The sequence below is a fragment of the Melanotaenia boesemani genome, chromosome 2 (genome assembly GCF_017639745.1).
Source record: "Melanotaenia boesemani isolate fMelBoe1 chromosome 2, fMelBoe1.pri, whole genome shotgun sequence".
NCBI lineage: Eukaryota > Metazoa > Chordata > Actinopteri > Atheriniformes > Melanotaeniidae > Melanotaenia > Melanotaenia boesemani.
In genome coordinates, this window is record NC_055683.1 from 37,292,674 (window position 1) to 37,315,154 (window position 22,481).

At 40.5% G+C, this 22,481-nt stretch overlaps 2 protein-coding genes across 7 annotated transcripts; one reads left to right on the forward strand and one right to left on the reverse strand.

Annotated features, from left to right (window-relative positions):
- Positions 1 to 920: 920 nt before the first annotated feature.
- arl6ip1 (ADP-ribosylation factor-like 6 interacting protein 1) lies at positions 921 to 9,205 on the reverse strand. Its single transcript, XM_041972902.1, has 6 exons — positions 9,048 to 9,205; positions 7,889 to 8,022; positions 6,259 to 6,378; positions 3,855 to 3,972; positions 3,373 to 3,457; positions 921 to 1,869 (listed from the first exon to the last, which is right to left on the reverse strand). Exons 1-6 carry the CDS (start codon positions 9,081 to 9,083, stop codon positions 1,751 to 1,753), a joined length of 612 nt encoding a protein of 203 aa, XP_041828836.1. The 5' UTR covers positions 9,084 to 9,205; the 3' UTR covers positions 921 to 1,750.
- A 961-nt stretch (positions 9,206 to 10,166) lies between these two features.
- On the forward strand, positions 10,167 to 22,374 carry srrm2 (serine/arginine repetitive matrix 2). 6 transcript variants are annotated; one of them, XM_042011974.1, is made up of 15 exons: positions 10,167 to 10,373; positions 12,614 to 12,865; positions 13,129 to 13,224; positions 13,700 to 13,885; positions 13,973 to 14,059; positions 14,141 to 14,209; positions 14,286 to 14,312; positions 14,402 to 14,518; positions 16,029 to 16,173; positions 16,254 to 16,811; positions 16,845 to 18,463; positions 19,540 to 20,232; positions 20,339 to 20,413; positions 20,879 to 20,989; positions 21,934 to 22,374. In XM_042011974.1, the coding sequence occupies exons 2-15, from the start codon at positions 12,618 to 12,620 to the stop codon at positions 21,986 to 21,988; spliced, it is 4,086 nt and encodes a 1,361-aa protein (XP_041867908.1). In that variant the 5' UTR covers positions 10,167 to 10,373; positions 12,614 to 12,617; the 3' UTR covers positions 21,989 to 22,374. The 6 variants fall into 6 exon arrangements, with proteins under 6 accessions (XP_041867908.1, XP_041867924.1, XP_041867916.1 ...); XM_042011990.1 differs by having other exon boundaries at positions 16,254 to 16,466; positions 16,830 to 18,463; XM_042011982.1 differs by having other exon boundaries at positions 16,254 to 16,414; positions 16,580 to 18,463.
- Positions 22,375 to 22,481: the final 107 nt, after the last annotated feature.

Genomic DNA, 22,481 nt, shown 5'->3' on the forward strand with positions numbered 1-22,481 from the left:
CTGCAGGGAAATACAGATTCAGTCATGCTGGTTTTGAAGCTGCAAGAAAAACCAGCAACATTTTAAGTTTAAGAGTTATTGAGGCAGAAAGAAAAACAAGCAGGAAAGCCACAACCTGGTCAAAATGAACTAGTCTCTGAAGAGAGGCTGAAGGTAATTTTTTACCTTTAAACACAACTCTATTGTACAAGGAAGTGTAGAAACATTTATTTTGTACTTTAAACATCTGTAGCCCAAACAAACTTATTTCGACTAAGCTGCATCCCACCCAATACAATAATTTTAGGCTGAATAGTTTACTAAATAACAGGATATAGGACAGTTTCTGCTTATGGATTTTAAACTATGATCAGTATTCATATAATTGATAATTATATGACCGTGCTAGTAGGAGGAATGTGTGCTGGGAATCCTGCCGAACTGTTGCAGAGCTTTCACTTCATTACATGTTGGGAGTGAATATGAATTGTACAGCAAATGGTGCTTTAACTGTTTTAATAAAACGTTTATTCTAAGGTTGAATATTTTAACTTCATTGGCTTGTGGTGCCGTTTACTCTAGCGTTTATTTTTCTCCTTTTAAAACGGGTAGCTTTCTCTTAAAACCAGAAAAAAAAAAAAAAAAAAAAAAAAAAAAAAAAAAAAACGTGTTGCTTAATGTCAAAAAGACAAAGGAGCTACTGATTAACTTCCGACAGCAACAGGAACTCCATCCACTCATCGTGGAAGGTGGAAGTGGATAGAGTCCCTGCTTTTAAATGTCTGGGTCCACATTTGTGTACTCCTTGGTGGTGGTAGAGAAAGCCCAACAGAGTTTGCATTTTCTCAGAACAATGAGGAAAAACTTTCTGTAGGGGGGGAGCAGAATGGTACCAAACAATAAATTTCTGACCAGGCAATAACTAAAAAGACTGTAGAGAACCCGGTTAAGTCAAACTTTATTCATTGTCGAATTAAGACAAATTATTAAACGAGAGACGAGACAAGAGGAAGAACACGAAAATATATATATATATATATATATATATAACAAAAAGACCATGGACATAAATGTACAAGGACAGTACAAGGACCACTACAGAGACACAGACCCCAACATCGCTGTTGGGGGTTTAAAAAGCACTAAAAGATCCAGGTTGAGCTCGCAGCAGTACAGCAGTTTTACTCCTGATGACTTCAGCTTTAAATCCAGTTTTTAAATATAATCAAAGCAGAATAAGCACAAAAAAGGTAAAATGTTCATAAGTTTTGCCTTAGACTCGCCCAAATAGTATAATTACTGAGGAAACAGAGGTTAAAAATACGCAGTAATGCTACAACAACTGCTCAGTAGTCACTGGAAGGAGAGGGAATAACTTAAAAGCATTACTGATGCCTTAAAACGAAACAGCTGATCTAGAAAACAGAAGGATCTTAACTCGGTGTTCATGGTGCTCGGTCACCAGCTTTTAACGTGTGAAACTTCATACAGTGGCTGCATGCACGGCAGATAGTTTTTATACAATGTGAAGGGGTGGAGAGGTTTAAATGTCAAAGTGGGAAAATTAAATCTGATGTGTAAAACAAAAAAAAAAAAAAAAAAAAAAAAAAAAAAAAAAAAAAAAAAAAGGAGAAAAAAAGTGCGTTTTTGTTGTGAAACAAAAAGCAGGAGGCTCACTGCAGCTTTTGCTCTCTGGCTTTCCTTCTCCAAACGTCCACCTTCCATTTCATGGATCATCTTGCAGACTCCTCTCTTTTATCCAGACTTTCATCTACTCGTTCTTCTTTTCTTTCTGCTTGAGCAGTTTGTTGATCTCCCTCTTGGCCATGCTGGTGTACTTTGTGATGACACCATGCTGATTCAGGCCTGGCAGCAGCAGCAGGAAGCTCACTACGGAGAAATAAAGCAGCGTCACTTCATCCAATTCTGTGCAAGCTTCTTTTAAAAATCAGTGTTCAAGTCTGGAATTTACACATTTCCATTTTGAGTTGGATAAAGTCTGCGACATCAGCAGCTTGGGGAGTTACTACACATTAAAGTACCAGCATAAAGACAAGTCATAAATCATGTGCCCCTTGAACTCTTTCCTACTTCTGATTTGAGTCAACGCACCTTGACACACTGAACAGTTGACACCCAGGCTACCTGCTGTGTCATGCAAGGTGTGTTCAGCAGTCAAATTCTAGTGACCTTGACACATTTCAGGCTTTTCTTTAAAACAGCCTGAAGGGGTAAACAACCTCTTCAGTGTACATCAATAATCTAAAGCTGATGAGGACTTCACTACTGTGACTGTAAATGTCTCAGGGATCCGGGTATTGATCTAATTTCTTGCTGCGTCACATTAACAGGAAGCATCATGGCAGTTTCGCTGCTCGCAACAGATATGCAAATACCTGCAAAGGTCTTCCCAATGAATGAAAAGTGCATTTAAAGTAAGCACTGGTGAGAAACTACTCAGGTCGAACAATGAAGCATTAAAGCAACCATACACGCCTTTCTGACCTCAAAAGCGTGCTTCTGACTCATTTTGATGCAACACTCACATTATTTATGTACATTCATGCAGCCGTTGTTGCCCTGCAGCGTCCCCAGGCTGAGAAACCACACACCACATTTTTTTTTTTTTTTTTTTTTTTAAAACACTCCCTCATGTCTCAAATCATCATTTGCCAGCAGATAGATAACACATTGGCTGCTTACAACGAGCACTATGACACTTTTCTTTAATATAAGCAATAGCTTTCTCTTTTTAAACCCATCTCAAGTACAAGTTGTCCAAATGCTGAGATGTACTTGGAAAAATGTTGATATAAAGTCTTTAATAAAGATCCCCCAAAAAAAAAAAAAAAAAAAAAAAATCTGCTTTCTATCAATGTTTGCATCTTGCTAAACAACCACATAGAAGCATGAATTATAGCCTCAACTACAGCAAATTACAGGAGAGATTTGATTTCTTTGCAAATATACAGGAGCAAAAACATGCACACACGGTATATGCTGTCAGCCAGATATTAGCTGCATCATCTGGAAGTTTGCAATATAATGTGCAATACCAGTTCTTGTCTTATAGTGAAATATGACACTCCAAAAGATAGAAACACACTGAGATCAAAAGCTGCACCCATCAGGTCTGGCACTGGATAAAAACAGGAGGGGGTGGGGGGTGACTTCACTTTGTTTTTCTCTAAACGTGGGATACTTTGAGGACTTTGCATGTCAGATTGAAAACAGCCAGTTTGACCAATTATGGGTCTGAAGTCCATAAACATGTGGGGAAAGTGACCTTCATGGTTTCTGACAACGTCACTGTTTCCTGGCTGGTACTGCCACCCTTGTTCTTCAGCTTCAGGAGGAAAACAGAGCCATTACCACCAGTCATACCATACTCACCGATCAGGTAGGTGAGGAACAGGTTGTGCACCTGCTGTCCGATCCAGGCCACGGCCAGCAGGCTGCTGATCACTGAGGCAAAGTACTGCAGAGAGCAGGGAGATCACATGTCACATTACAGTCAATTCTAACACTGCTGTATTTAAAGAATTCCCCTCACATGTGTTGCAACAAAGCCAAAGATGTGTATAGCACACATGCACAAGTCCAGACCAAATGAGGATCTGACAAAGTGTGTGTCTAGCAGGCAAGCTGTGAAAAATCTGGTTATTACAGCCCGTAACCCAGTTTGAGCTCTAAGTGGAGCAGCTAAGCCAAGTCAGCTGATGTTTTTATCTGGAGCAAAGAAAAAGCTCCCCATTGTAACAAACTTAAAGAATCCATCAGCTGCAGGAGAACAGGCAGTTCTCAGGCTGAAATCTGCAGCAGGCTCACTTTCTGTGCCGCAGCCCAGATCTAATGGCAGATTTTAAAAATAGTACCATTTTGGGTTTCTCCTCTTTGAGGGCACAGAGACGCTTCCACCAGCCGACCACCCGACGCTGAGTCTTCACCAGGTTACCGCAGATCTCATGGAAACGCTGCTGCTGCTCTGTGGTCCTGCACACATGCACAAGATTTGGAGGGGTGATTAAAACCCAAACTAACCACAAAAACCAGGGGTTTCGGTTTAGTTAAAATGAAACAGGATGCTCTGAAACATTCATTAACACTTCAGTCTAATCTTCAAGATGAAGGAAGTAACCTCTGTCATAATTTATCAAGGGTTAGAACTATATTTAGGTCATTTTAAGGGTTTAAAAAAAAAAAAAAAAAAAAAAAAATCAAGACCAAGTTTCTCCAGTGGAAATACAGCAAGTCCTTAGTCTCAGAGAAAATCTAACACAGTTTCATTAGATTTATTAATTTCTAGTAAAGTGATTAAGTGAACAAAACAAGGCTATTTAGCAACATAGTACTGAACACCACATTTTCTGGCTAGATTGTAAACCTCCTGGATGGGATATACACTTCTGTAGATCACCTAAAGGGTGACCACACCACTACCGCTCCTGAGAAACTGTTGACAACATAAGTCTGTGGTGTGGAACCAAGACCCAACCTCGGCCGGTGAAATGTGAAGCCTATGCGGAAGTGTAAAAAAATTACAGTTCACCCCTCATCCGCTAGCTACTGGCTCCAAAACAGAGTCAACCCCCATAGACTGCCATGTTAAAAAGGCCAACTTCACAGCAGAAATGAACATGTTTAAAGCCTGGTACAAAAGTTTTAGGATTATTAGGTCAACTTTACCTTCATGACAACTGTGAGCAGGGTGAATTTTTTTTTTCTAACTCATCAGTTTGGATGTTGTTTAATCTTGAAATTTGGCATAATTAGGGACGTGTCCTTTTAATTGACAGGTATCCAATATCCGTGGGAAGAAGGGAGAGTGCAGCACAACCGCAATTTTTAGCTGGCTAACAGCACGCCTTAGCTTTAGCCCGCTTACCTCCGTTAGCTGGTTAGCTACCGTTAGCTTGGAGTTTGATGGGTGTCAATCATCCATCCCCATCCTGACAGTATCCCTATCAACTTCACCTCTTTGTCCATTTTTGGATTTTCCGGGAATGACTACATGAGTAACGCTGCCAAGATGGCGACAGTGGGAACCACCCAATGAGCTTCAGTTCAGCTCTTCAGAAACCTATGGGTGACGTCCTGAAGGCTCCGTCCACCTTTTATATACAGTCTGTGTGAAACCCTGGTCCTAGAGGGCCGAAGACCTGCAAGTTTTTTAACTTATTGCACAACACTTTGGTCAGCTGTTAAGTCGTTTTTAAAAGTGCTTTAGAACTAAAATGGTATGTTTCAGATGTTTACCTGCTCCAACAGACCTGATTCAAATTAAAATGATCCAAAAGCCTATCATGTTTTGTACAGTGTCTCATAAATTTAATCAGGTGTGTTGGATGTCAGAAAAGAGGGCAAAAGAAGAGGCTGACAGGAGGGCAGAAGAGGACGACTTGCCTATATTTTCTGCTTAGCCACCACAGTCTATTTCAGGGAGCCAAATGGGACCGTGACCAGAGTCTGACAGCTCATTTAACTGGCCTCCAGTTTTCTGGCTGAGTCTGCTGCAGTCTCAGAGGGTGCACTGCAGCTAAAGCTACAACATCAGCTCAGCTTGTCAGGCTGCAACTAAATATACAATATACAGTATATATTTCTAAGACGCAAGTATGCACTTGTTCCATTACATCAACAAATTTCCTCCAGTTACTTAACTTTCTCAGAACTGAAAGGAAATGAGTGAAACTTTGCAGCACTAATCATCCATGCAACACACCGCTGATTCTTGCTGAACAGGCCTGCACGTGGAATGTGCAGCAGTGAAGGTCATGTCCTGCTGATGCAGGGTTATATACTGTGAGGCAAAAGATGCCAGAGGGAAGACACATGTTAAACATAGTGTGTCTAGAACTGGCTGTCACTCTATCCAGTCCTGAGTGTCTGGTTCTCACGAGCACACCAAGTCAGGGCGGGGGGTGTTCAGTACACAAGATGGAATGTCAAAGCTCCACAAAGCTCTGGGACACCCTGTGGGGTTGGTTTCAAGTAACAGCATCTTAAGTATGCAGAAACAGGGTGGTGGTGATAAGTCTCATTTAATCTCAGCATAATAATGAAATGGTCATTTGGTATGGGACAGACCAAAAACAGAGCAGATCTCTTCACTTCATTTTGAGACCATTAAAAGTCTCATCTTAGAAACTAGGGCATCGGTCCATTCAGGTGTACATATAAAAAACAGGACAGCCTCATAGTAGAGAGATATTATCCTGAACATCAAGACAAGAAAACATTTTTACAGGCAGAAAAATGGCTTCTCTGTCAAGCGCTCACCACTTATTGGAGCCAAACACTCGGGGTGCGAGGGTGGGCACAAGGTAGTCAGCCAGGCAAAGCAGCATGACGGTGCAGGAGAGTCCAGTCAGCACTGATGGGTCCAAATAGTAAACCATCCTTAAGTAGAAAGACAAAGCAAATTTTTTTTACTCTGGAAGCCAACACTGGAGCCGAGAACAATGTGTAACTTGTTCATGCTAACACATATACCGAAGCCGCATTTTGAACATAAAAACCATCTCAAACCATATCAAAACGTTGGTTAAGTAAAGAATGTTACAACATAAAATCTAACCTGTGATAATCCACATTGTTTTTCCTTGTTGGGTTTTGTGATCCAACGATGTGGAAAAGCTTTGCATAACCTTTGAATCAAAGTCTAATGTCTTGCAACCAAAAACTGAGTTTTAAAGAAATTATTTCTTTAAAACAAATACATGAAAAATGTTAAAATTGTAAGTCAAGAAAGTTTACAAAACTCCAAAAGGTTTTGATGCAAGCACTAATGAGGTTAGATGGTGAACAAAAAGCAAATAACCAAATCTAAACAGAAAATCCAAATTGTTTTTTTTTTTTTTTTTTTTAACCCTCAAGCATCTTTAATCTACATGCATCTAATATAGTCACTTACTCTTTAAGAAAAAAATAAAAATAAAAAATCCTTGTGGGCAAATAAGAGTTATGACTAACTCGACTAAAACCAAAGGTCATAAGACAAAAATTCAGCAGTTTTGTGCTGAGCAGACAGTAGAAAGTAGACCAGAGATTGAAGGAAAAAAGCCACAAAAAAAAAAAAGAAAAAAGAAAAAATCAATTTTTATTAGCAGAGTTGCAGAAACTTCCTTAATTTCTAGTTTTTAAAAATAAACTCAAATATAAACTTTTACCCCTTGGTGATTTTAATATATTCACTTAAGCATAGTGAAAGTAATGAATGGCTTGGTGGTGATGTCCAAGAATGAAATAATTTACAGAACCAAAACTCAGTGATGACCTTGAGTTGAGGATTTTTGTTCACACCATTCAGATGGGGAACAAAAACAGCAAATGTAATGATAAAAAAACACTAGAAGGTCCAGTTGGTGATTTATGTTTAATGCTGGAGGGTCAGACTAGGTGAAATTTTTGCCCAGATGGACAGATCCATTTATTTTCTTTTTTAAATTCTCCTTTAACATTTCTTATGCACCTCTAATGCTTTTAATGTAAAGTACTTTCAGTTGTTTTACAAATAAACCTGCCTTGCCATACAAAGTACAGATCAATTGTGTTTTGCTGCAAAAAATATATTTGTTTTCATTCTATCTAGGTTTGGTTGTGTTATTAACAGAAGCGTAACGCTTAAACCTAAACTGACTAAAAATGTGCAGTGTAAAAAAAGACACCACCACAAGAGCAAAAAAAGCAGAGAAACTTGTGAGAGACCACAGCAATGAAGATGCATCAGCCTCTCAACAGCAGAACAATTAAGTCACAACATGACTGAGGATATGTTTAAAACGTCAAAAGACAATAAAGTTTTAAGCAACAGATTATGCTAAGCTGCAACACATAAAATTACAGTCTGTCACAACTGGCTCATTGCTGAGGGGAAGGAAACCCCGTCATGTGATGGTGACTGACTCACAGAAAGAGCATGGTGGTAGCACCCATCAGAGCTCCAGGGAACCAGGGTTTCTCCCAGCGCAGCACGCGATCCCCGACCAGGATCACCTCCCCCCAGCCTTGAAGCTGCTCCTCCAGCTGGGCCGTTTCCTGAGCCTAAACACAAACATTTATTACTAAGCAAAATGGAAACTACACATCTGATCTTGAAACCAAACCAGGAACTTCCATCATTAGTACAATTTAGGTCTGAGCTATCAATTAAAAAAAACAACAAAAAAAAAAACAGGGTTATTTCTTCTACAGTATGCAACTTGGGCTGTTCCTTTAAAAAAAACTAAATAAAATAAATAAATAAATTTTTAAATTAATAAAAATAGAATACTATATTAAACAAAAGACTAAAAAATGCATACGAGTTTTAAGCCGCAATTAACTAGGAACACCTTTATAAACTTAAATCTACAAAAAAGGCTCAAATCGTTTGGGTTTAAAGAATCTCAATTTGACAACCCCCTTAAAAACATCTAAGCAAAACTAAAAATATTTAACTGTAAATTTCTGCTTCACGTTTTCGACTTGTGTAGGATTTTATTACATTTGCAGATGTCTGCGCAGATCATCTCGTGTTGGAAACTATTCTAAATTTAGTCACCAACTTAAAAATGTATTCAAGTGTGTGTGTGTGTGTGTGTATCTGCCGATAAGAACAGATAAAGCCTTGTCAACATGACGGTGCAGAGAGCCCAAGTCTTCTGCGCAATCTAAAATACATACTACATAAATTGAATAAAATAATCACAACTCGATTTCAGTCTATTACGCTTAAACGAAAAGCTAGCAAGATGTAATCGTGCAAGTCAGCACATGTTTTAAAGAGAATGTCTGTAGAAAAGCTAAGCCTAGCAAGCTAATCGTTAAGCTAGCCAGGTGGCTAACATTAGCTACAAAAACCAGCGGTGACACAATCGTGGCTGTCTGTACCGACAGTTAAGAGCTAGAATCTTTAAAGTTCCTCGTTGATATAGTTAGAACTAACTTATCTTATTGAATTTACAAACAGATCTGACCGTGAGAACGTTGTCAAATTAGCAGTATCGACTATCGTTGCAAACACACCCACATCGGATAGGAACATTTAAATGCTCCATTAAGATAAACCAAAATAATTTTATACTCACCAGTATGTTTGCACTTCTGTTGTCGCCTTCAGTCATCGTTACTTAGCCGATCGGTTGAGCTTTAAAGTGAATTTCCAAGTATTTCCAGAGAAACGACTCTCACACCGTCACAGATTACAATGCTCTCCACCTGCGGCTCCAGCGTCTAACGGTCGGAGGGAGGAAGGATGTTTTTATCTGAAAACCTGCGTCAAATTAACTGAAGTGCATTCTGGGTAATTGAGTTTTATCTCTTCAAATTGCTGATAAAAATCATCTTGGTCTTAATCGAAAACTATTCATACCCGTGTCAATATTTAATTTATTGTCATTGGCGACTTCCAGTTATTACTCTGGTCTTTATTTCTCAACAGAAAGATTGCATTGTTTGGAAGGTCAAGAGATAAATTAAATTAAAGTCTTCTGCAGGCTGCATGTTTTCTTCCAAAATGATAATATAATCCTCTTAAGTTTTCACATGACCACAGAAATCATTACAAAAAGCCTTTAATTTGTTTGGTTAAACTGTAGCATCAGCAAGCTTTTGTGTGCTGACCCTGGTGTGCGTCCCTGGAGTTTGGCCTTGTACAGCATCAATCGACCTTTGGATGTTGGTTGAGGAATAATTCAGCTATAGGAAGATGAGCTTAGTTTTAATCCTTGGAAAAGAACCACTGAGGACCTCTTGTTTTCATTTTCCATTGGAGACTAAGGATTGGGATGGATTTAGAACTAAACATGCGTTTAAATGTTAAGTGATCATCATAAATTCAAGTTTTGATAATTTATTAATTCATTAAACCTGTTTGGTAGTTATACACACATATAATTTGGTCAAATGTGATAGTAGGGATATATTTGATTCTTAGTATATTTATTTTAAAATTCTAAATACCAAATACATTCACATCTTGGTGTCAGCAAATTCTCAGATTTAAGAATACATAATTAATTTTTGTTTCGGGGGAATTTTCCTAATACTCAATAATTAATTTCTTAAAGTGGTTTGGTCGTTTTCTCTTAAGTTAATAAGTAAGAAGCTCGAATTTAAAATAAAACATTTTTGACAGCAAACGAAAAATATTCTACTTTTCTTTCTGCACCTGAACGCATTCAATTTTACGTACGAAGTGCGTCTGACGTCACTCGGTTTTCATCTTGCTCATCCTGTGGTTGGAGACGAGATCAGTTAGCTGGTAGCTAACATTAGCAAATAACACTTTATATGTTTCAGACTTTCAGAGAAGTGGTTATTATCAAGGCCAGTTTTAGTGTGTGATTATACAGGGCGTAACCAGGTGCCATATTCCTGCCTATATTGTCTCGTCTGTTCCGGAGAAGAAGTTGGTACGTAATTAATACGCTACTTGTTAGCTTAGCTGTGAGTAGTTACGCTTATGTGTGTTCGGGCCCTCTTAACAGGCATAAATAATTGTAAAACGTTTAATCCATTGATTATGTTTAATGTGAACTGACTCGCACTTCATAGTTTTCATCGTTGTATTTGTTGTTGTGTCTTTGTTTATTTCAGCATTATTTATCAATATTGGGCCATCCTATGACGAGACGTAGCAACAGGCCTAATTTGGCGCACGTGTTAATGCTCGACAAATTTAATGTTACACTAAATAAAATACTAATTTATGTTAACAGTGTATGTTTAGATGAGTCAGAAGACTCTCGGGCCCATTCAGTGTGTCATAAACATTTTCTGAACGGCAGGGAAACATGGCCCACGTCTCAAATCTGTGTCAACAAAATGCCGGCCAATTGTCTTGATTTTTTTTTTTTTTTTTTTTTTTAAACTGTGATTCCAGATTTTACTATAATTTTTTCGGAGTCTGTCAGTCAAATTTCTTTTCCAATCACGTTAATTTAATTGAGGATTTTAAACGCAGAGTACAATGGTGCAAGTTTACATCTGCCATTTTATGATTTAGCAGTCTTCAGGGTTTCTAGAAACTTGTAGAGAGAAATCATGGTATAATTTTGAAACCCAAATTAAAAGTTTTTCTACGCACATGAATGTATTAAAAATATAAGATCCCACTTAGAAGTTCAATAGCAATTAGATGTTTTTCTTGTAACTGCAACTTCCAACATTGGTGAATGAACTATCTGTCAGCTATCAATTCAATAAAACTTTATTCTTCCCCAACGGTCATCTTAAGACAAGGTCAATAAGTTAGGTTCATGCTTTTGAGGGCTGTGAGGAGAAGCAGCAACAACAATAATTTTGTAATTGTGTGTGTTAGAGCACATAGAACTAACACACAAAAGGGGAGCCCAAATCGATGGTGTGTGTTTTTTTTTTTTTGTTTGTTTGTTTGTTTTGTTTTGTTTTTTGCATCATGTTTAGCTTTGTGTTCACCAAGATAAGCCATCTAATGGCCGCTGTTCTTGTCTGTCAACATGTTTTTACATTTAACTAGTAAAAAATAATGTTAGTAGTTGTTCTTTTTGTAATAGCTATCTAAATCAGATTTAAAGTACATGTAAAGAGACAGCCACATGGAGATAAATCTGATTTTGTCTATGAAATGGTATTTGTAAAGGTAATCATTTCAGGAAATGTGTGTCCACACAAACCCCCAGAAAACCCTGTTATTAATGCCAGGCCTGTCTGTAAGCAGTGCTTTAACGCTGCCACAGAAATGCATTAAAATCAGAGAAGAACGCATAGAGAATGTGCATAAACCTGTAGGACCTAAACAAACATACAAAAAGGAAGATGGCAGAGAATTGAGCTGAAAAGGAGATGTTTGTATAAACTGATGAAAAAGTACATCTGCTTTAGTAGCTTCTGCAGCATGAATGCCACACTGCAATCCTCCGTTGTTGTTGGCAAAGTTTACGAGGTGGAGCTATGGTGTCTTCGGCTCAAGAAAGTTATGTGGGAACAAAATGATGGTTTGGTATCTGGCTTTTAAAAGAATTGTGTTTTTGGGGCTCCCAAAACGCAAGGCTCCATGTGGATGTTAACATCGAAACGCAAAATATTTTTAGTGTTTACTCGTAAACTCATCTCAGAGTAGATATGGCCTAAAAAACAAAAAACAGTCAAACATACCCAGACAATGCCATAGGAACTCTTGAATGAATGTGATTAGCGAATGCATCAAATTTCTGCGCCTTTTTTTTAAAAAGCAAAATAATAATAAGAATAATAATGTTTGTTAATCCATCTCATTCACATAGTGTTTTGTTTCTTCTGTCAGACATGTTCTGGGCAGTGAATTTAGCTGTTGTGATCTTTATCACAGAGACAGTTTGAATGTTTTCTCACACAGTCCATATAGTTGTGCTGTTGGACAGTCCAGTAAAATAAAACTTCAGCTTTGTTTAATGCGTGTTTTCCGGGATAGTGATGGTGGTCCAGTTAATGGCCTGGCTGAACTCTTAACTGGAGCTCAACTCAGCCATGTATAAAAACATAATTTGTGTTACAGTGATTGATACATACATTTTAATATTCTTGACAAAATGGTTTTTTTTTGGATTGTTTTATTTTTCTTTTATCCCAGTTTTTGTTTGCAGTTTTGCCCGGTAATTAATTTAACCACCTCCGGTGTGTCCCCTCTTTGCAGAGCCATGTACAATGGTATAGGCCTAACGACTCCGCGAGGCAGCGGCACCAATGGCTACGTGCAGCGCAACCTGTCCAGCCTGCGAGTCAAACGGCCGCGGGATGAACGTGGTGGCGAGCGGGATGAGAAGGACCGGGAGAGGCTGGAGAGTCAGCTGAATAGGCAGCCCAACGCTGACATCCTGGAGCACCAACGCAAGAGGCAGCTGGAGGTGAAATGTGCCGAGCTGCAAGACATGATGGAAGAGCAAGGGTAAAAAAAAAAAAAATTAAACAGCTTTGATTGATTCACTGCTTATTTCATCACAGTTTCCTGACTTCTGAGACATTTTCTAAACAAAAATGCCAAATATTTAATGCTTATAGCATCTTACATGTATGTGCTCCTCTTTTCTTTGAACATAAAGTGTTACTGATTAGTTTTACATCCAGATTGTGGGAGGAAATGGTAGCATCGCAGGTCGTCACACAGACGTCTGTAAATTGTGAAACACTCCTCTGTGTTTGGATGCCCAGGTATTCTGCAGAGGAGATCGAGGAGAAGGTGAGCAGTTTCCGTATGATGCTGCAGGAGAAGCAGGAGCCGCCTCCCACCACTGCTCAAAAACCTGTGTACGTACATCACATCTGCACAATTATCTAAATCAGTGTTCCTTAACCCTGGTCCTCAAGGCCCACTATCCTGCAGGTGTTAGATGTTTCCCTGCTGTATTTTTTTAAAAACATACCAACCCTTTATGTAGATGTCCCAGGGTTTGCTTTGTAAGAAATAATTTAGTACATTCAGTTACATGTGATCACTGTATCATGGGAATCAAATGGATTATGTCCATAGTTTCAGGTGCCACATTCAGCACAGTTAGATCTCCAGTGAGTCGGACCAGTGAAATAAACGTAACCGCATAATAACCTATGAATAATGAAAATTTCACATTTACCTCTTTGTTTTAGTGCAGAGAGGTATCAGTACATTATTAAGATGTTTTAGTTTAATAAACTATCCTGAAACAATAATAACCTGATTTTTTTAATTATTGCAGTTTATATATATATGCTTATTTATTTATTATTATTATTATTATCTCAGTGTGACAGAGACTCATGCCCTGGCTGCAGCCAACCAGCAGAAAAACGACCGTCTTCGCGCTGCTTTCGGCATCTCCAGCGACTACGTGGATGGATCGTCCTTCCACGCCGACCGCAAGGAGAAGGAGAAAGAGAAAAGAGAGCAGGAACGTCTGGAGAGGGAAAGACTGCAGCAGCAGAAATATACGTGAGGGGAACAAAGATTTCCAGCCTTTATACCTTTACCGTCCATCACCTTTGTGTTCTTTATGTCCGTGTTGTTTTTCTCTGTCAGGTTGGTGGAAGATTCAGACTCAGATTCAGAGTCTCCTCCCAAGAAGCGCAGTCGGAAGAAGAAAAAGAAAAACAAGAACAGAGACAGGTGAGAGGATGAACCTTGTAGCATCTAAGAGGTGTGAAATGATGTGAGGATGTTCTAACGTCTCATTGTTTCCTTTTAAAGCGGCTCAGAAAGTCCGTCCTCATCTCCACACAGAGAGAAAAAGAAATCCAAAAAGAAAAAAAAGAAATGGTACCACCAGATTTTTTTTTATTATTATTTATAAAATTTCACCTTTTAAACGACTAACAGAAATATGTGTTTCCAGTGAGGTGTCTGAAGAAGAAGCTGACAGGTAGGTGTTCAAACTTCAGACAGCTTCATAACTTTTTATTTTCTATGAACAAGCTCACGAGTAACTTTCTGTATCTCCGTCACTTTAAGTTCCTCAGACGAGAAACAGAAGATTTCAAAGAAAAACAGAAAAAGGAGCGAAAGTTTGAGTCCTCCAAAAACAAAATCAGGTCGACACAGAAGCGTCTCCTCCAGCTCGGCCCACAGGTATGAAATGAGTGAAAGGTCTTAAGCTTGTTAACATCCTCTGCAAGAAGCGAGAATTTCTCATTATCAAGACCACAAGAACAAAATGACGTCATTTTGTTCTTGTGGTCCTGGTCTCACAGCCTGTTCTCGACGCATCAGCCAAGCAGAACTTTTTCTTGTGGGGCTCCAAGAAGCATGGTGTGGTTGGTGGGACATTTGAGGTGGGCGTGGCTAACACAGAAAAGCATAATTGCTGATGCATGGTTGAATGCATCGGTTTAATGAACAGCTGATCAAGGTGGTGATAGAAATTGACGATGTATGGAACCAGGGTTTTGCAAGTTCATGCTTCTCATGGACTAGTTGAGTTCAGTTCTCGCAGGTCAAGATGAAAAATTCACGTTTCAGTTTCAAACTTATTCACAGTTCGGTTTTCTCCAGCTCCACTTTATTTATATAGCACTTGATCACAATTGACCAAAGTGCTTTACAACTAAATAAAAGCAATAAAAAACATTTAAAATAAGTATAAAAAGAAAATGACAAAAACGAACATCTCACTAGAGTTAAAAACCAAATAAAAATTGTGTTTCGAGCATAGATTTTAAAAACAAGGGAAGAGGCATCATTAAAATGTGGAGGTAACTGGTTCACCAGTTTTAACTCGTTCACAGTTCAGTTAATTTCAGTTTTATAGTTTAGAAGTGAGAATGAAAGACTGGACTTGAGAAAGTGAGAGAAGAACTGTTATTTTACAATTAAATCAATTTTATTAGACCTTAAATTCTATGACATAAAACGGATATGCATGTAGAACATGTGTCGACTGAGGACAAAAATTTATTGTATTTTTTGTTTTTATCTTTAAATAACCTTTTTCAGTGTAACAGAAGGTCATATTTTCAGCTTCCCTATATATTAAAACAAAAACATGCTGCAAAGTGTCGAAATATTATAAATACATATCTTCTTACTCTGGACAGATGCTTCAACTCTACGTCTTGTCAAGTTAGATGTTGATGAAGCTGACGGTCTGACTCGTTTTTTAAGCGCAGGCAGACGTAATTTACACAGAAGTGTTAGATTTAAGTTTCAGACAGTACGTAATAATCCCATAAATAATCATAAGTTGCTGAGTTGCCTAATGGGCACGTTTCAGCTTCTCTGCAGCAGTGTTGCTGTTTATTACACTAGACTGCACAGTGCATCATGGGTAATGTAGTGTGAAGTAGGCGTAGTGCTGGGAAAATATAGTTAGTTTGTTGCGGGACTTCACATAATATGTTCAGTTCCGCTTTCACAGAAAAACGAACACGTTCAATGAACATAAAACCACTTTATCCTCCTTATTTATGAAGTTTCTGGTCGTTTTCCAGCCTTACATTTATCTTCAAATGTCCACAAACAAAGTTATTAATATTGCTATTTTAAAAATTCGACTTTGGCTCTATCTCAGTGAGAGAAGCTGGTTTTCCTCATTTCAATCCACACAGGATAGTTCAGTAAATATTTCCATTTGTTGTTCTAGCAGCAGCCAGTCTCCACCTCCAACAAGATCACGCCAACAGGACCAAACGGCAAGAAATGTTGATGAGGGGAGAAAAGGGAGATCACCAGAGAGGAAGAGACGAGGTTACGAGGAGCACAGCCCACAACATCAAGGAGGCGAAGGGGTAAATCTGAGGCTGAGAGCAATGATCAGATCATAATCACAGTTTTTGAGTCTAAAACAAATCTTTCTTCTGTCATTAAGAGGAGGCCCAACGTGGAGAGAGAGCGACAGAGGGAGCCGGAGAAAGCCAGGAGGAGGCATGACTCCTCGTCTCCTTCACCCACTCCACAAACCATAAAAGCCTTGGAGAGGGACAAAGCTAGAAGATCTAGAAGCAAGCAGAGAGAGATGGAGAAAGCGAGGCGCTCCAGGAGCCGAGAGATGGAGAGAAGGAGGCGCTCCAGGAGCCGAGAGGTGGAGAAAGGGAGGAGATCCAGGAGCCGAGAGATGGAGAAAGGGAGGCGCTCCAGGAGCCGAGAGGTGGAGAAAGGGAGGAGATCCAGGAGCCGAGAGATGGAGAAAGGGAGGCGCTCCAGGAGCCGAGAGATGGAGAAAGGGAGGAGATCCAGGAGCCGAGAGATGGAGAAAGGGAGGCGCTCAAGGAGCCGAGAGATGGAGAAAGGGAGGAGATCCAGGAGCCGAGAGATGGAGAAAGGGAGGAGATCCAGGAGCCGAGAGATGGAGAAAGGGAGGAGATCCAAGAGCCGAGAGATGGAGAGGAAACGGCGGTCCAGGAGCCGAGAGATGGAGAAAGGGAGGAGATCTAGAAGTAGAGAGATGGAGAAAGGGAGACGCTCCAGGAGCAGAGATTTGGAAAGGAGGGGGCATTCAAGGAGTGTTGAGATGGAGAGAAGGAGGCGTTCTAGGAGCGTAGAGATGGAGAAAAGGAGGCGCTCCAGAAGCATAGAAAGGGAGAGAAAGAGGTGTTCGAGGAGTCAAGAAAGGAGGGACAAAGTAAAGGAGGGTCCTCCTCAGAGGATCAGACATGACTCTTCTTCATCCGCTTCTCCTTCTCCTCCTCCTCCTCCTCCTCCTCCTTCTAAACAGGAAACTAGGATAGGAAGGAGCAGAGAGACTGAGCGGGAAAACGACAGAAACAAGCAAGATAAAAAGACGAGACATGACTCTTCATCTCCTTCACCTTCCCCCGAAAAGGAGAGAGCAAGGAGAGAGAGGAGTGGAGAGAGGGAGCGTAGGACTGAGAGAGACTTAAAGGTACCAAATGATCGGGACAAGAAGGAGAACGCTACAAGGCCGGAGGCGAAAACTTCTCCTCGCCAGCAGAGAAATGACAAGAGAAGGGACGCACATCTTTCCCAGGACTCCTCGCCCCCCGCCTTCCGCTCGCTTGCCACCAACGGACGCCAACGGGAGAAGGAGAACGAGAGGAGACGGGAGATGGACGTGGAGAGGTCTAACGACAAAGACCGGTATCTAAAAGCAAGGGAACAAGATGGTGGGAGAAAAAGAGATGAGGTGGAGGTTCGAAGAGACGGGTCGAAACCTTCGGAGCGACCTCGGAACGACCGACCGGAGACGAGCGAGAGAGCAGAGAAGACGAGAAGTCCTGTGACGGAGAAGAAGTGTGAAGAGAAGACGAAGCAGGCGGAGGAAAGAGGAGAGACCAGCAGCAGTGACAGCAGCAGCAGTGATAGCGACAGCGATAGCTCTTCTTCCTCTTCTTCATCCTCATCCTCTTCTTCTTCATCCTCCTCTGAAGATGAGGTTAAAGCCAAGAAAGATGGGCCAGCAGGAAAGGAAAGAAGCCCTCCTTCTTCCATCGGAGCTGCTGTAGAGAGATACATCGCCAACGGGAGGAAGGTGAGCTCCGCCTCTGCTTCTGAGGGCGATGGAGGTAGACGATTTCAGAGGGACAGAGATGCTGAAGGAGACCAGCATGAGAAGGAGAGGCCGTCCCACAGAGCTCCTACAAAAGGACAGGAGCGTTACAGTCCCACACAGATGGACAGCCCCAGTCCACCTCCCTCCCCACCCAGCAGAGCAGACAACAGAGGCAGCAGGTACTCTCCTCCACAGGCCAAAGCTGGGGAAAGGGAGAGGGGCCGGGACAGGGACGGACCCAGGAGGACCACAAGAGCCAGTCCCCCTGCCAAGAGGTCCCAGTCTCCCCCTCGGAGGATTTCCCCAGTCCGTCGCACACCTCCAAGACAGTATCAGGAACCCCCACCGCGGTCTAGAAGAGCTTCTCCTCCTCCAGCCTGGTCGGAGCGGGACAGAGAGAGACAGAGGGACAGGGACAGAGACAGGGACAAGAATAGAGAACAGGACAGAGCTATCAGGAGGAGCAGGTCCAGGAGTCCAAGGAGGCGCAGCAGGTCTCGGTCCAGGAGTCCAAGGAGGCGCAGCGGATCCACATCAAGAGTACTAAGGCGGCCAAGTCCTCCAATCAGGTAAAACATGAACTTTGATGAAAGTGAGCTGGATCTCTGCAGGTCTTAAACTTCCCTAGTTTCCTTCCAGTACGCTAACGTTACAAGAGCTAACAGAAAGCAGCATAACTGTAGGAAAATTACACTCATTTAGTATACTTTCTGTGCACTGAGCATATTAACCCTCTGGGGGATAAATTCACAGTTTTGGACTTGTGATTTTACATTTAAAACAGTTTACAAGAGTTTTGTGCATTTTATTTATATTTATGACATAATTTCAACACCTTTTTATAAGTTATATTTGCTCATTGACTTTTACAACCTTTAGCTTAAGTTGCACAGTTTATAGAAATATGAAGCACTTGAGGAAACTCCAGGAAATGATCCCACTGTAAACAAAAATAACAGTGATGGCACAGACGGACCTTTTCTATTGTAGTTTTTAAAAGGTTCAAAACAAATCAAAATGCAGCAATTTCTTAAGCAGTTTGAAAACAGAAGATATAACTTTGACAGTCCTGTTTAAAGCTTATAGACCTGAAAGGAATGTTCATGTGATTTTTATACATTTAAAGTGTTGGGAAATGAATTAATGGACAATAATCTTGATAATCATAAATTCATGACATCCCAGGTTCCAATTAAACTTGGACCTTCATTGTTTGGTGTTCTTCATTCTTCACCCTGTTAGGACCTTGCAGATCTATTTTTCTTCAGTTTCATAGAAGCCAATTTGCTCCCTCACACCCATTGATGCAGAGATTTCTCCCTTGGCCATCTTGTTTGCTATCGACTGTCCCTGTGCTTGAATCGATTCTTTCAAGTTTCTCCTTTTGCCCTCTGACAAATAACAGTTATCTGTCTTATTATTTTATCATTTATAAATCATTTCAAACTATTCTTTGTGTTTATCTTGGTAAAATTTTATTATTTCTCCACCTCTGGAAGGAATATGTTTAGAAAAACCTTCAGACAGGGTTCAGATTTGAACTTAATTATTTTTTTTCATGCTCTTCAGCCTCCTTAAATGTTGGCTGTGTGTGTGTGTGTCTGTGCGGTCTGGAGTTATCGGTTTTCCTCTGTTTTTTCCCCAGATCCCGCCGCTCTCCCTCTCCACAGCGTCGGAGGAGGACGAGTCGCTCCCTCTCCCGGGACAGGAGGGAGCATGAGAGAGGCAGGCAGAGGGAGGCACAGCGAGAAAGGGAAAGAGAAAAACTGCCTGTCCAACCAAAAGAAGTCCCCCAACCCCGCAGGTCCTCTTCATCATCATCTTCCTCCAGCTCCTCCTCTTCCTCTGCGTCCTCGCCCTCACCACCTCGAGAAAAGAAGGACACAAAAGCACCATCAGAGAGAGACCGTAGGACAGATCAGGAAGACGCCAAGCGACAGGACAGAGAGCCGAAGAGTCGGTCCGCGTCTTCACAGGGCCCTTCCAGAGATTCATCCCACGCTCTGGCCTCCGAGAGGAGAGGCGCGCCGTCAGACTCACGGCGCCCTGACGTTGCTGCCCAGAAGTCTCCAGCAGGCAGCCAACAAGACCAGCGACCATTGTTACGAGGTCCAAACAGGAAGCAGCTGTCACCGCCGGCCCGCCGGCTCCCCGAGCAACCGGTCCGGAAAGACAGCGCCCTGAACGGTGACGAGGCCAACGCAAGCAAGAAAGCCAACAGGAGCAGCAGCTCCAGCTCCTCTTCATCATCATCATCATCATCGTCGTCATCTTCCTCCTCTTCATCATCCTCCTCTTCTTCAGACAGCTCTGAGTCTGAAGCAGAGCAGGGAAAAGGGTGAGTAGGAGGACGGGTTTCTTCCTCAGAGGGATGATTTGATGACGGAACAACAAGGCTGCCGGACTCCTGATTGGTTGTTACAGCTTTGTTTACTTTTAAACAGGAACACAGTGAAAGCCCCGAGCTCTTCTTCATCCTCTTCCTCATCTGATGATGAAAAGGATCCAAAGAAAAAGAGGTAGAATTCACACTTTTTCACTGTATTTGACATATTTTGTTCCATTTTTCTTTACTTTGTTTCTTAATTTCTTTTTATTTTACTTTATTTCATCTTCATCTTTTTTTTTAACCAAATTTTATGTATTTTTTTTTCATCCCATTTTTTATTTTACTTTGTTACTTTTTTTTTTTTTTACTTTTATCACATATTTATAATTTTTTTTATTTTATCACATTTAATTTTATTTAATTTAATTACATTTAATTTTATTTAATTTTATTTAAGTTACTTTGTTTGGCTTTATTTAATCTTTTTTAATTACTTCCCATTGATTTTACTTTATTTTACTTTTTCTTTTGCTTAATGATAATTTTTTAAATTTATTTAAATTTTATTTTATTTCATCCCTTGCATTTTAAGCAGTTGTAAAGATGAAACCTGCTGCTGCTGAAATGTGGTATTTAGAGAACTGTGTTTTCCTAGCAGCCCTGCGAGGCCTCACCGGGTGCCGGCTGATTCGCTGAGAGATTCTCGCTCGCTCAGTTATTCTCCTCCCAGACACGTGAGAGCGGCTCCGTCCTCGCCTCGCCGCAGGTCTGTATCCCCCGAATGACATTAAACTTCTCTTTACCAGAACTGAAACAGTTGTCGGCACTATTAAATCCATTTTATCTTTTCCCAGATTCTCTGTAATTTTTCCCCCAGAAATCTGTGGTTTTTTTTTATGAAACCTCCGTGTTTTTTTCCAGGGTTAATGTCAATTTTGACTTCAGTAAATTGTAAAATTCAGAGATACCAGCTTTGCTCAAGTTATACTTGGCTAATATTTTACCTGAAGGTTCATCAGTACTAGCGATGGCACAGAAAACATTAATTCAGCTGATAACTTATTTTTGCATAAATGTGTCAGCATCATATTCAGAGAGACTAACCCATAAATTAAATACCTCATAAATTTACATTTTAAATAAAAAAGAACAACAAAAATACACCAGCAGCATTATCACCAAACAAGCCATAAAACCTGCTAAATGTGTTTCCTACTATTCAACCACAACTTGTCACACTCGTGTTGCTGACTGGAGTTCTTGAATTGGCCTGTTGAGGGCGACACAGTGAAGATCGCTAGGTAGAATTGAAGAGAAATGTACCAAAATTAAAGTTCTAGCTCAGGATATTTGCTCTATGCTGTCCACACTTTCCCTTGTGTCCATCTGAATATGCAACAAACACCTGTGAAGGAAACAAGAAGGAAGGAGTAAACCATTCCTGTTGGTTCTTAATCATCTCCAGCGATGCAGCATCAGTACATTAATCTTTGATCTCTGATAGTTACATTACGATGAAATGTTGTTCAGAAAGTGTCCAATTAATTTATTTCCATAATGACTTTAGGTAAAATCTCCTTTTAATTTGGATTATTTTCCTCTTCTCAGCTCAGACAGTTATAGTGCTGGATCCTCTTATATTTTACATTCATCATCCTACTTCTCATCGTCTTTAGAAAAGTTCCATAAAAACTGTTTCTTTCCTGGCAGGAGTGGCAGCAGACAGTCACCCAGCCACCCGTCGAGCAGCAGACGGAGGAAATGAGCCAGCATCTCAGCGAGTCCTTCCTCCTCCTCTTCTTCTGTTCTTGAACTGGACTACAACTCTGACTTCTGAGCCAGCTGTTGGCAGATGTGCGGCTGTCAGGGGAGCTCCTCACACTGTAATCACCAATGTTTGTTTTTTTTAAGCAGCTGTGACGTGCCGCTGCCACCATAGGAAACCTTGTCAGACACAGTTAAACCTAACTAACACTGCTCCTCTGTACCTGTACTGATTATTGTGTTCTACCTGTAGATATGGACTGTCTGTATTTTGGTTATTATCATGTAACAGATGTGGGATTTCCAAGTAATGTGAGTGAAACCTGAACATGGGTAATTTCTTTGTTGAAAATGATTCATTATAATTAAAGGTGATTGTACATTTTATTTGTGTGGTATTTTTTCTTTACAAAGGGAATCAGGCTTAAAGCTGATATTACTGATGTAGGCTGGGTCGTTTTGCCCAGTGGCAGCTGGAATAGACTCCAGTCCCC